At 39.9% G+C, this 14,937-nt stretch overlaps 1 protein-coding gene across 6 annotated transcripts in view; it reads left to right on the forward strand.

Annotated features, from left to right (window-relative positions):
* LOC111252735 (uncharacterized) overlaps positions 1 to 14,937 on the forward strand; it is a 44,449-nt gene that overhangs the window by 15,760 nt on the left and 13,752 nt on the right. For 5 of the 6 annotated variants that reach the window (XM_022811095.2, XM_086992047.1, XM_086992048.1 and 2 more), the window contains 8 exons: positions 4,090 to 4,487; positions 12,168 to 12,239; positions 12,456 to 12,556; positions 12,832 to 12,882; positions 13,154 to 13,250; positions 13,556 to 13,806; positions 14,171 to 14,329; positions 14,544 to 14,787. In XM_022811095.2, the coding sequence (XP_022666830.2) occupies positions 4,090 to 4,487; positions 12,168 to 12,239; positions 12,456 to 12,556; positions 12,832 to 12,882; positions 13,154 to 13,250; positions 13,556 to 13,806; positions 14,171 to 14,329; positions 14,544 to 14,787 (1,373 nt within the window). Of the gene's footprint in view, positions 1 to 118; positions 3,941 to 4,089; positions 4,488 to 12,167; positions 12,240 to 12,455; positions 12,557 to 12,831; positions 12,883 to 13,153; positions 13,251 to 13,555; positions 13,807 to 14,170; positions 14,330 to 14,543; positions 14,788 to 14,937 lie in introns of those variants that run through there. The other variant, XM_086992049.1, reaches the window with a different exon arrangement.

A 14,937-nucleotide genomic window follows, 5' to 3' on the forward strand; every position in this document is an offset into this window, starting at 1 on the left:
GGCTTATTAGACTACTGTTTGCGCCGAGTTACAGATATATTGAGGCATCATACACTATTTTTATTAAAAAAAACGATACGTATAAGATAATATGTAACTCTTATACTTACTTTTAGACGATAGTCATTTCACTAATTATTCTTTTTCTACACGTTCAACGTTGTATTCGGGTGATATGCCAGTTCTTATCAATGATATTATGCTAAGATATTAATAATATTCCACTCCGTATGAACAGTCTGATATTGTTTCAATGAAACTCCTAGTTGGATATGTTTGTTTATGACTCTTCAATTCTCAAAAAAGTTTATTATTATGTTTTTTTCTTAAGACGACGCCCTTTCCTCGGACTACATATTAAATTTAGATACTGTTATTTGTCAAAGGAAGAGTGTAGCACCTGTCCTATAATAATTAGCCTATAACAAAGGCTTATGCCTTGTTTAAAACGTCGATAAATAAGAAGACATTTTACTGTGTAATGTATTCACCAGCCGGTGTATTTGTTGTGGTTCAGTCTATACGGCGATCAGCCCTCTATGTAGATCTAATTTTGCTTCGTTAGAGGAAAATGACTTCCAATTCGATTTTGAAGGCGGTAATTTTCAAAAAATAATCACAAAGATCATAATTAAAAAATAGCAGTGCATCTTTGATGTTGCCACTATTTCAGAATTAGTCAATCATGATTCTGATAACCGTAATTGCTTTTAATGACGAGTCTAAATTTTGCCGATCCCACTGCGAATCGGAAATTTGCGATTCAACGGTCGTACCACCCGGTAGCAAAATACGACCATTTCCAATTTACCGACGTGACTCTAATACAAAACTTCTATGTATAATATATCTCAAAACATAATATGTTTTTGAGCTAGAGAACTGAGTTAGTGGAAGCTAGACTCCCTTAGGAACGGATGAAGGTTACTTTGTTTTCAATTGGATCCATTAGATTTTCTAAAACGAACGTATTCTACGATATGCTCTCGGTGTCAAAGTAATCAGTTACTGGTAGCATCCCTGTGATGATAAATCGATAAAAGCTCTAGTATAATGTGTCCATATACACAAGTTTCCCCTGCAACGAGAACCTTATGTGACCTCTCATTTTCCGACGTACATGGTGACGATTCGAAATGAAACTGTGAAAACCTTCGGGCTCCTTAACCCTAAAGCTTCTGATGGGCGTTTTTAACCAGGCTGCTGTTATCTCGTGTGTGCTGGCGTTACAGCCGTACAAATTATAAACATTAGGTCGTAAACGAAATAGGTTCGGTAAGATATTTTCTAAGCTCCCCGTAGTACTAGGTACAAGGAGTTACCCATTCTTTTTTTCTTAAACAGAAGCTTGCCAATCGTGATTGCTCCACACAGACGCTAATCATTTAACTATAACTTTTTGCTGGTTATCATCAAAGTAGACTCATGCGGCTATCATCGATCTCCGTAATAAGATTGTCCGCTGTTAGACATTCTCCTAATAGTATTCGTTCGCTATTTACAACTTTTAAGATTAACTAGCGTATACTGTACCGTTGTCTTTCAAATGTGTATGAGTGTAATTGATAATGGGGAAGATAGAGCTATATGGGGTAGGAACTATATGGGCCCGTAGAAGTATTTTCGTTGCTAGATAATCCAAGCCATTCAAAACTCAGCATTACACTGCACCATAAAGCCCCATGGAGATCTATGGCGGACGAATCATAATTTTAACCTGCCTAATTTGGTAATAAGTTATTATCAAGCATCGTCTTCTTTAGTAAGTCTACGTATTATACATTTGAAACCAGGTAAGGGAGTGCTTCAGCTATACGAAATATCTCGACATCCACTGGAAGTGCTGTGGAAGACACTACAATATATTTATACTTAGCAGTGTCTTCAAATCTTCTAGTACGGATATTGATACAGGCCGCACAGTTTTTGTTTGTATAGTTTCTTTGTAGTTTGACTACGCATCTACGACGCAATCTGCAGATAGTGTGAGCACGGCAGCGGTGCAAGGACTCACCTACTTGACAATAAATTGTCTTACCCGAAACTTTTACTGAGGAATTAACCTTGGCAGGATGATATGAACGTTTCGGGACTCCATTGTAGATGTCCCAACAATGTGCGATAAAGATGTTGAGAGTACCTTTGGCAAGTCTTCTGATCATTGTTCCGTAATACATGAGCTAATGAAAGCTATCTCAGCAAATTAGTTCTAATCACTCATGGTAACAGACATTCTCCTAAAAGCTGACTGTTACGTTAGTAATTTCCTGCTGTTGTTTTCAGTAGTAGACTAGCCAAGGCTATGATGGAGCGTCGATTTCAATTCTATAATGAATGACGTACAGAATCAATGATGTTTGACATGCCCATATATGTGTATAATACGCCCACATAGATCGACCTGTCGAAGTGACCGGGCATTAATTACCGAATAATAAAGTTTGGTATCTTTTTCTAATTATGAAAAAAGCACACCATAATTAACATTAAAATGTTTTATCTCCTTCCTGTATTTTAATGGAATGGCCGACAGAGTCTGGTGATAAACTATCAAAGTTGTTGAATACAAATTTATTGTTCGATTTGAACTCTTAGTTCATATCTTCCATCGTCATTATTACGCCTCAGAAGAATAAAACGGTTACACGATCGCTAAATATTTGCTTTCTTGTTGTTTATCCGGTTGGTCAACAGCAGAGCTCTCAACACATATGCAACCTGCTGTTTATATGTAGGAACTTCAGAGAGCCATCCTTGAGACGGTCATAGACTATGTCTGAAACAATGAGGAATGTTTCTGTGCACGCTTCTGATAGGACAGGATGAATCACTAAGTAAATCTATTTGAATGACATTTAAAGGCACACAAGCGACTAGGCCTTTGGCAAAGTGCGATTCTAATTGTAACTTTCTCGAACAAGTGTTGCATTTACCACTGAAACAGAACATCGTAGAAGCTCTTCCCTGCAGTGAGCAGTATCGCACAGCTTTAGGCCAGCTACTGACAAGACATGGGTAAACAATAGGGGAAGGGAGTAACGAAAGGTCTATGGAAAGGATAACACGAAAGTCTATAGTTCGACCCAAATAGGCTTGTTATGCAAGAAGCTATAACTACGTGGGTAACATCGTTTTAAAGATTTGATTCTCCCCTCTATTTTTCTCTTCACCTCCTTCCGGTTGTTTATAGAACAACGAGAACGAATATTTTACAGTGATTTGCAAATATATTATATACTTTGCTTTCACATAAACTGTGTCATTTATGTTGCAATCAGTTAAATGTGTAAGAAGTGGTTCTCTGAGTATTGACATGATGTACATATGTACAGGCACATAATTCATAAGTAGTTCTTGTCGATAGTTATTTCTGTCAATTTCTGTGAAAATCAATATCTGAGCTGTTAATGGTACATTCCATAGTCTGCAGTTTATCTGCAGATGTTTCTGACTTATGTTTTGTAAGTACAGGTGTATTATAAAGCTGCATTTAAGCGAGCAGCTTTTGATAATACTAGTTAGTTTTTTACGTCATCTTTTCAATACCTGAGGATGAGTCTGTGCAAGACTTCAAATAGTAGAATGAATTCATGAGAAATACTTATGATCGTTAACAAAGTGAGGTTTACTTTGTTTTTGGGTAGTGGTTTTCGATGAGATGAGTTGAATATTTGAAATGTGCGGCGTGGTCCTTTCGCCCCCCTCGTGAAGGCGCAAGGCTATTTCCTTAGGGCCACGAACATCCGCGAGAGGGTGCTGTGAAGGAACACGATGGTGTGGAGGGCCGCGCAGACAGAGGGCCTCCTCCCTGTGCTGCTAGCAGTGGTCCACCGTGTGGAGCGAACAAGGGTGCCTGTTGACTAACAGGCAGCGGCAGCAGCATCCTAATAGAGCCCCCCCCCCCCCCCCAGGATGAGGACCTTCGCGCGCACATGATTATGTACGTAGCGCGGGATTGCGGTAGCTAATAGTGTTTACGGCAAATGACGTCTTAAATATGAGATCAATTTGCGTAGTAGTTCCGATTAGACTCGTCAGTCGTTTTATTTCCTAAAGCGGTTGTTTTTTCTGATTTCTTTTCTGTTGCAGGCGCTCCGGCATGTCCGACCTACTCGATCGAGGGGGGGCCAAGGCGGCAGGCCCACCGGGTGGCCCTTTAAGGGCCTCGGCAGGGGGCGCGGCGGTCGTTGGCAAGCGGCAGCAGCAGCAGCCGATCCCCGAATCGATTTTAAGGACTCCTCGCTTACCAGCTGAGGTAGTTTGCTGTGCGAAGATGGCGGCCCAATGCCACTTCGCTGGCTGTGGTTGCGACTCATCCCTCAAGGACTGTGTAGCTAACATGCGCCGGCCTACAGGAGGACATCCCCCGACAACCGGGGGGCCCTGCACCAAGGACCAGTGCGGTTGTCCCTCACAGTGGCTCCATCGGATACTTAACGCCAAACGCCCCGCCAAGGGTCTGCTCAAGCGAAGAGATCCTGTCACAGGTGAGCCCCGTCTATATGATGCTTAGATGTTCTCCTCAGTTCGAAGTATGATCATACTCGAATAGGGAACTGTGCGCGCTAATATCAAACCAACTGAGCACATTGCCAGTCGGACCGGCAAAGTGGCCACTTCGTGAGGCAGAATGCTTTATCACTTCATTTCTCTTGGGGGCGGGGGTGCAGAGGATGCCGAGGAATGGCCTGGGGGTGGCCGGGCAGGGAGCGTAAGAGCCAACAGGGCCCGAATCACGCCTGTCAATTGGACTTTCTTGATCCGGCACTCGACTGGCTATTTGTCATTCATTTAACGCCCATCAAGTCGAATATCGAAGTTCGCTCATTTCTGCGATGGCGATCATATATTCGTCGACTTGTCGTTTGGTTGTTACTTCACTTCTTTGCTTCACTTCCACCCTGACGGAAACTGTGTATTTCTTTCGGTAAATTTGTCTACGTCACTTGCGTTGCCTAAATGGGAGTATGATACTAGGTATTCCTGTAAATGGTAGTTTGTTGGGGTGGCAAAGATGGAGCCGCTTGTGATTTTCGCATCCAAATATTGTGATATAGCTAACGCAGTTAATTTTCTGAGAGAAAACAATTGCATGAAAACAATGGGTAAAGCATCTCCTGTAACCGTTCTAGGGAAAACTCTGCAGGGCAGAGTGGAACTAATATTATAACCCCGTATTTTGCTGATACATAGGTAATAATAGCTATGCGGTAATAGCTATAATGTGCGGTTAGTTTATACAACGTCATATAAGATGGCAAGACAAGACGTGTTGCATCTCTATTATAGATGGACGCTTGATGTCGCTGGACTCTAAACCCTCTCTTTATATCATATTAGAACAGTATCATTATACTTGAAAAGTGATACATTGCTTTTACGAAATCTACGTACAGATTCAATTCAATATGCCTTTAGTAGTGAAGTGCTACGTACATTGTGGCAGTAAACGCACGCCAATGTGTGATATTTATTTTCAACACGACGACAGGGACCCGCTTAGAATAGCTGATTCTTATTAAACGATGGTTCGCGACGCAAACGTGCATGAAATCGTTTTGTAACAACTATTCTTAAGGGTCGTGCAAATTGCTACGTTCATAGTGGTGTGAACGTTTGTTCCGCCAGTCTACGGTCAAATGTTAAAATAGAGAATGCCTCGTTCTAAATTGCTTCTTTAACAGAGGACAGTGAGAGTTCTTGCATTTTAAAAACATCTCTTCCCATTACTACTACTACTACTACTACTACTGAGTACGAAGTCTACATAATGCGATAGTATAGAAATGAAGTGCTTGAAGAAAATGTCGCTTGTTCAATCAATATACAGCATACATGATGAATACTGATTATTAAGCCCGAGAAACTGTGCCACGTAGTCATGCAACGAACCCATTAGGTGTTAAAGAAAGATTTCCTTTTGAAACCATTTCGGCATATGAATACCGAAAACTGAACTTTAAAAGAGTACAATTAAACATCAGTAAAACTAACCGCGTGCACCTGTAGAATGGCGTTGATTTTTCTCAAGGAAATTTTTAAAGATTGCGTGTCCGTACTCGTGCACGGAGACAGAATTGGCAATTTACACTGCAGCAATATGCATTGCAATCCGTACCTTATTGAGTCCTGCGTGCCTTACGAATTGAAGCGGTTTTTTTAGTGCAGATCTACAGGCTCATCGCCATATTGCTATGATTATGTCATTCGGAACAACTATAGATGACAACTTTTTGAGGCTGTCGATTTCTGGTTTATTAGTCGACCTTTAGGGGGTGCGGGTTGTCAGAGAAGGGTGGCTTTTAAAATCGAAAGGCATTTCTATCCAGTCACTAGTTTGGTCACTTAATGAACGTCCGTTCAGCTCAAGTCTTGTTTTGTCGGAGTTCGATTCGATAAGAATCAGCTATAGTGTAACGTTGCGCGTAAGTCGACGCTTTTTACGTCTGCAAAAAGGACATCACTTGCGGTGATTGTTTTGTAATGACGTCGCCTTATTGAACTAAGTGTAAGGCAGTACCAAACATTCCCAGTTTATTTAAAAAACTCGTAGCCAAGTGCTTTCCCTCGAAATAATCATTCTTTTACGATGTTTGAAGGAAATATCCTGCAGACTTATGGTGTGTGTTTTTCGATATGCTAACTTTCAACAGTTGTACTTTTTCAAAGCTTTGATTATACACCATTCAGTATATTAGCTAAATATGGATACTGATGTGACCTCAAGACTTTGGCTACTATATGTGTCACTTACAGCGTGTGAAACTTGCGAACTTAACTTTGCTTTATAACCACTGTAATTTTATGTCATATATAACTCTGAGAGGTCACAAGAGGGCGAACTTTAGATTTTTCCTGTTTACGATCTTTTCGATTCGGTTATTGTACTTAATTAGGCATGTAATTTCGATAGACTACTTTGAGTGAAGCTGCTGTGGAGGACGAGCGACAACCAAAGTAATCATATTTGAAAATTAGCCTTAGATATACCAACGGGATAGCCTGTAAGCCAACAAATTTCAGACGCCAGAATGCATAAATTACTTTCTTCTTTGTAGAGGGCTAAAATTTCTCCGAAAGAATGACCTTACGAAGGACATATTGGCTGCCGCAGTCGCCCAGGTGTGACGGGACATCTCTAACGATATGGAGGGTGACAATATGCATGAAGGTCTAATGTGACCGATGAATTAGAGAGGACACAACAATTCAAATCATTCGAACAATTATTGAATTCCAATCAGGGATCGCATCCAAGACTTCATACCTGGAGAGTTTTCCTTTGTTTGTGTTAAGCAAACGAGCTATTAATCCATAGATGGGCAGCCTAACAAATAATCATGAGCCGCCAAAGAACCAATTAGGTCAATGCTAATGCCTCCTTGGGCAACCGCTTGAAGAACACATATCAATAATATTCATGTCAAACCTGAGTAAAAAAGCTGATCCCCACTGAACATTTTACAGAAGAGATTCAGTTTTTCAAGTTATCTATGCAGAGGTGGTTACTTTTGAAAATCTACAGTAGCTAAATCTCTAATAAGCTTGAATTTTCTTAAGGTAAATGCATTTCTCTTTTTAAATCACAGCAGGTAACATTATAAAGTGTAGGCGTTCATGTATTGTTTATGAAGAAGGTAGGTGGAGCTGATCGAATCAGACTCTTTAAAACTATGAACGACTACTTCTACTCTAAAATCGTTGCGGTACGAAAATTTACTATGCACGTATTGTTCTCACATCAAGTATAATTATGATTTGATCAACCACTGGAGGAAAAAGCAGTGGGGGCTATAGGGAAGAGGTGAGCAAGCAGCTGGAACGTCGAGGTTATACCGAAAACTAGAGTTCCTTCTCCGAAAAATACAACACGTCTTTCCCATTTTATTTATACTGTTAATTCGTTTCCAGCTGGCTTCATAATATATATTTCTACATCCGCTGCTAAATGATGATAAAAGACATATTATTTGACACATTAGGTTAATAGGAAATTTTTGCAATTTTATTAGTTGGTGTAATTTCATCTGTGGCAAATCTGTTTGTAGAACGCTTCATATCTTTCACAAAGTTATTGTGATTACATTTTGCTGTGAATGGAACTTCAGAACTAATTCATCGCAAATTCATTAAAGCTTTGAAAAAACGCTCTCTCAACCGCTTGATACTGCTACTGGGAATAATACGTATACAATACTCTGAAGTTTTGGATCTCAGGATTGGCTTTATCGTGCACCAGCTATTTACGCATGACAAGGCTCACAGCAAGGTACTTTATTTTTGTGTAAGTATGACGTGTTGACAAGTTTGTTGAACATCTGGAGTTTTGTTAATATTAAATAAGTTCAAAGAACTGAAATAAGAAGCTTTGAATGGCTTTTTTGTTAGTAGTTAAACATACTTTATAAGGTAGTTTGCGTTTTCTTTTTTTTTTTTTTTTGTTATTCAAACGCAGAAGTAGTAATGCTAGCTTCTACAGAGTTGTACTACATTTTCCAGTATATTAACAATTTTGGAGACTGTTGGCGTTCTCTGTAGGTGGCTACACAGCAGACACCGAATGCTTGTCCCACAGATGAGATCGGGTCCCTCTGCCGTATTTGAGAAAAGTCTATCATGGCGAACGTTTTGTTACTCTACCTTTATATGGCCACAAAGACCTCTATGGAAAACCTAGGCAAATGGAAGCAACTGCTGAACTGACATAAGGGACATTTCATAAAGCGATTATAGCACAGGGCCCCTGTGTCGTAGTAAAGGCTTGCCATTTCGATGAGTATAGTGTATGTAAATCCTCACAGGGTCTTTTTCTTCTTCTTCTAATTATTAGCAGCGATATAGAGTAAGCCGAACTTTTCTTGGGTTTTATCGCTTATCTGTATCTGTACTGCCTACCGAATCCTTGCTAGGCGTTAGGGAGAACTATACGAAGTCGGAAATCCTATGAAAACAAAGCAATATCCCTATCAAAAGAGTAGATTTACGAAACAGACTTATGTATAATTTTACAGAACATTTGCCACATAAGCTCTAATAATTAGTATTCAAACGAACTATCTCATCAAAGCAATCTGAAAGTATAACATATATTATTTAGTTCTTATTTATTAAGATTGCACGCATTTTAGGTGTTTTTTTTTTTTTTAGAATAATTTTGTAGAACGAGTACTTTTTTATTGATAGGGCTCCCATCAGGACACAAGATTATCTCTTTCATCAAAGTATATATATCAGACTTATTCAATACTGAGTTTCCAAATTTCAATTAAGCATGCATTATTTAATACCTTGATCTAATCGCTTACAGTTCGATAATAATACTCGCCGAATTTGATCTACAATCAGGCCAAAATAGATCGCTGCTATAATAGTCCCTTTCTGTACCTACATCCCTAGCTTTGAACAAAGAAGTTTAATCCACACGTAAAGCTAATCGGCCTATTCTTAATTCGCTCCTTTTCTTTGACGTTGCATGTATGTACTACTACCTACCCATAGATGTTGTGTGAATTTTTCTGTGGAAATTTAAGAAAAAAAAAATCAATTAACGAGTGATTCAACATTTCGTTAAAAAAGCTTAGTGCCTCTAAATAGTATTTTATTTGCGTGATCAAAGACGCTAGACCATTGAAAGTCATTACAGTAATAGGAGATAGTATATGGAATATTTTTTAACTGTTCCACAACTTCGCAGAAAGCGAATCAAAAAAATTGAAAAAAAAAGAGGTGGATGGGTCAGACTATTGTTTTTCTTTACTTGTTTGTAGACTAGTCTAGTTTTATCTAACGCGTCTTGCAGGGGCAAGCAATGGTCATCGGTCCAAGAGTGGATCCCGCTCTTGAAAAACATTGCCGTAAGGGCGCTATTAGGTATATGATACGAGGCACGGCTTTACCGTCATGACTGAGGCGGTAGCTAAGCTGGTGTTATAAGCCAATTTTGGATAAGTGGGTCGAATCTGCTCATCCTCGTACAAATATTTTTAAAAAAATTCTTCTGATAAATGAAGCATCTCCACGATGAAAAGCTGTAGTGAGTAGGATATCAACAATACAATGGAGGTATAACACATTTGGAAGCTGAGCGGCTATGACACGCAGCCTGCTTACCTCACGGCGCCTGTAACAGGGACAAGGGGACCCCATAGCCAGAAGTTGTGAGGCACTCTTCAGGCTGACCGTCGGGTTATAACGTTTTGAACATATTTAGAAGATGCTTTACTTCCGTGTCACCAAACATTCTCTAGACCTAGTGGTGTTTCCCCTAAAAAAGCAAGTGGCAGATAGATTACAGTAAACGACCTGAATTTTTTTGGTTTATGTCCTTGCTTCCCATTAGATACCAAGGGCCAGTTTTTATACAAAAAAAAGTCAAACTCGATGACTAGTGTTTACTGCAATTTATGCTGAAGTATACGTTGCTGCGTACGTTCAGAACGTGTCTGTTTAGATCCATACATTTCTGTGATAGTGTGACTATTTGGTCTGCACTAGCATTTACCGACTTTTTTCGGCTTTCTTCAATCTTAAAAACACGATATTAAACATATATTTAACATAATAACATTGCGAAGATCTAGATGTTTCGCGCCCACAAGTCCCGCTTTATATTCTAAGAGATGAGCTGCTTCGTGAAAAATTGTCATTTGCTGACGCAGTTACGCATGAACGAAAAAATAGAGCACAACTAATAAAACTAAAACAAATATCGAACTCATTAAAAATAATATTGCATATTCTCTTCTGAAATATAAGAAAGAGTACAGTAGGTACTCGTCAAGTACATGCTTAGATTGCTGCTCGACTTCAGACCTTTTTGTCTATATAAGTAGCTCTCCACTTCGAGAAGTTTCAGAATCTAACCTTCAACTAAATCGAGAGGCAATAACACAGTTTATACCTTACAGGAACGATAGTTGTATTATACTTACAGAGTACACTTTTTTCAAGTGAGTCCCATTTCAGCATATCTCTTTGACTTTTTTAAGGGGTAAGGGCATTCAATACGCGGGAGTGAAACGTAATAAAGTTACGACGACGCTTGCTGCCGCACGACGCGGGCCGGTCATTGGCTACAGCAGAGAAGGACGCCTTTAATCTGCTGACGACTGGCCAACTCATTTGATTGATCAAAGCCCTTTGAGTGTGTTAGCTGTTTCCCATAGGCAGAGGAGGAAACCTTAAGGACGCGGCCGGCTGCATGGAGACGGCCTTCGCACGGCATCGTCATATCAACTAACAGTTGCTAGGCTGCAGTTGGCGATAGCTTTGTTAATACGACGATTCGAAGCAAATGGACAGACGTTCGTTTAATCCGGTTTCTGTCACTCGGTACAATTCCTAGCGCTGACACTCTCGATGTGGTAGGACTTCTTCGAAAGTCATGATCCATCGATTGGTCCGGCGCCGTTGAATCTTATTGAAAAGAATTTTTAAGGATTTCTTGGCTATTTAGAGTGCCATGCGTGTTGGAAGCTATATTTGTCGCCTTTATTGAAGGCATATTTGAAACGCTGTACAGTCGTGTCATTTTTTATTGGGCCGCAGGGGATCCGTGCTTTTGGAATTCTCAGCCGCAAAAATAAGCGAAGGCCCTATCTATTAAGACACCACAGCAGATGCACAATAATGCAAAATGGAATTTACTTCGAGCGCTGAATTAGTGTACTATTGTAATTATTGTTTATAGTCAATGTACAGATATAGAGTATTTCCGGAAAATAGGAATATTGATTTTTTCTCGGTACGTGTTTGATGTGTATATTTTGTCTGCGGATACCAAACCTCACAGCCAGATATTTGCCACGGTAGTGTTGGATTTTAGTCAACACTGTCTACCTACTGCCTACCACCTGCTGCTGTAGAACCCTTGACGAAATTCTTTTGTTCCTGGTTTCGGAACGCGACCTATTTTAATTAACTACTATATACTTTGATTAGGAAAGCAGGGTGAACGAACCTGCTTAGACTTATCTAAGGAAGAGATGTTAGGTGCTTTGTGTGCTAGCGCTGGACTGTTTAAAAGAGATCTACATATAGTAAGTACTGAATCTACTTTGAAAATTTACTGCTCGAAGAGTCCAAGGCTCTCATAATTAGGTTCGAACGTTCTAATCCAATTTCGTATTTGAAAATCAAATTACGACTACGAATTCTTTAATCTCCAGGTAACTTTATTAATGGCCCGTCTCAAAATAAACGAAGAGGCTCTCGGGTGCGCTTCTCTGACACCCTTACAGGTAAGTTGCATTTACATTCTGTCTAGTCTATGTTTGGCATTCTGCAAAACGATTGATACTGTATTTGATCAAGTCGACCAAATTGCAATCATTTTTATAGAATGTATCAAAAATGCTATGTTATGCTGTGTATATATGCTATGCTTGCATTGACCTGCACTGCAAAACCTCTTCAATTGAACAGAATATTATTCTAACCCACTTTTCTCCCTGCAGTATTTTCTGAAGGGTTTTCGGAGGCTCAGCTATACGTGGTTCGGCCCTCTGAACAAATCGATTTCGTTGACATGAACTTTGACCCTCCTCCGGAATACCAGGTACATTTTAGTACGGTATTTGCCGCTTTCGGTATAAAACTATAAAAATATAGCGAAACAGAGTCGGTTGTATTTTACTATTATTTGAGTGTACCTTAACTACAAACTATAATCATGTTCTCAAATAAGTAAATATTGTACCTGTAGAAGGAAGCTTGATGTATTTGTGTTTTTATTATGGATAAAAAGAAAAATATCTAACCTGTTAGTTATCTATAATGCCGTGATTTGTTGCATGACACGTTTTTCAAGTTTTCCTCTATTTGTGCTTACAGGACAGCCTGGAATTGCCTTTTGAGCCGCCTGAGGCCTATAAAGATATGAAGGTAATATCGATCATACTTGGGTACATGCGCCTATAGTTGTGCTGCAAAATTTTCGCCGCTCTACACTCAGGCACAAAAAAATCGTGGTTTTATTTAATTATACTCTTCAGTAATTATTTAGGTGGTAATTTAGGATAGAGGAATAACTAAAGATAAAATTTCATTGACAAAAGATACGTTTGCATTAAAGCTGTATGTTGAGGTGTTGCATTTGTGGATATCTGGGAATAACCTCTCCGTTTGCACATGGTATTTTTAATTCTGCATTCAGGCCCAGGTACGCATGGCTCAGCAAGAGAAACAGGACAACAGTGCAAAGAAGGAGGATGAGGAAGACCCCATTCTAGCAGAGCTTAAGAAACGGCTTGGTTCGTGCAAAACACTCTTGATCACAACTCGTCTACAAAATATAAAAAGCAATAGAATAGTCGCCTTGTAAAATAAGCATGTACTAAACAAGACCCACTTTTTTGTCAATCAGCCCTTAATGCTTAAATACAATTTAAACCTGTCGATTCCTAATCTAAGAAACAGGTGCCAAATGGAATCTAGATCCCTGTGTTATTCCTAAAATCTGAAGTAATTATATCCTTGGCCTGGAGCTTACATATAGTTGTGTGTTGTGATCTATTAAAGCTAAAGGATAGTTTTGTTCTACGATTTGGCGGCGCAGGTGTTCAAAGTGCTGCCAACGAGGCCGAGTTAGAGGCGCAGTTAGCGGAGTTACTACCTCGTGGAGTACCAGGAAGTGGAGGAATGACCTGCGTAGGACAGGGACCTCAGACCCAACCTACACATGCTGTCACAGGCAACGGCGGGCACCGCCAGGAGATCGTCTACGAGAATGTCAAATCGAGGGGTTCCGGAAGTCAAAAAGCCGACGACAAACCTCCTCCTGAAAAAACGGCTACTGATAAAGAGAAGGTAGTTTGAAATGTATGACAAATAGTCTACTAGCACGAAACAAACATGTTCCCAATTGCCATGCATTGTTATTTGTTGAAAATTCTTTTCGAATATATCAATGAATCGAGTTTACCTATTGAGAATATAGACGCTGACGCTTGCAAAATACCAGAATGGAGAGACTTTAACATCAGGATAGCAAAATATGTCTTCACGTTATGCATTATTTGCATCCTTTTGTTCTTAGCGCGTACGATATCTATTTAGCCGGCGACACAAACTCACCCTATTCTCGTTATGCTAAATAAAGACACTTTACCGTACTCTCCTTGAAGACTACAATCATTTTTATCAATTACGGTATTTAATTATGGACTTTTAGGAAAAACCTGCGCCTCCGCCGAAACCCGTTGGACTGGCCCTGGGTCAGGGACCGCATTGCCCTGTTCCGTTGATCAACAGCGGAATGGGTCGGAAGCGCGTCTCATTCCAGGTAACTTCTGTTGATGAGCAACGCCCAGAAACCCTAGAAACTGTCCAGGTAAGTCTTAATACACGGTCAATGCGCTCGAAAATTTTATGGATTATAAAACTATGTATTTGTACTTCCGGTTTGCTTGCCGTAAGCACCCATCAACATGTTTCTACTCAAATGTATTGCTATGTCGCCAGTACGTGGAGAACCTATTCGTTACGTTTGAACAATATCGTGTTTTTCTTCTTGCCAATTTTATCCGATATGATTTTTGTTTTAGGTTGGCGACGTGGCAGACGACGATGAAGTAGCACCGACTACGATTCGCCAGGGACGAGGCCGTGAAGGAAACGAAAGTGATCATTCAGCTGAAAACCAGGAAATGACTATAATAAGTTGTACAGCTAGCTCGATTTCGCAGCCGGCACCTGGGCAGCAGCCGCAAAAGCCTTCTGCCGAACGACTTGTCCAAGTGAAGGTGGTCGACGCTGATAAGTCCAAACAGCGCCAACTAAAAAACGGAGGTATGAACCAATTAACAGATCAACGTCGATTCCGTTAATGCCTCTCGAATGATTCTTCTATGAAAATAAAGCAGAAATTAAAAGTAGCAATAACATATTGAAAAAAAAAAGCCTTTCGTGACATTTAACTATAATGCCGTGAACGTTAAG

Source organism: Varroa destructor, unplaced genomic scaffold (genome assembly GCF_002443255.2).
Source record: "Varroa destructor unplaced genomic scaffold, Vdes_3.0 BEIS01000006.1, whole genome shotgun sequence".
Taxonomy (NCBI): domain Eukaryota; kingdom Metazoa; phylum Arthropoda; class Arachnida; order Mesostigmata; family Varroidae; genus Varroa; species Varroa destructor.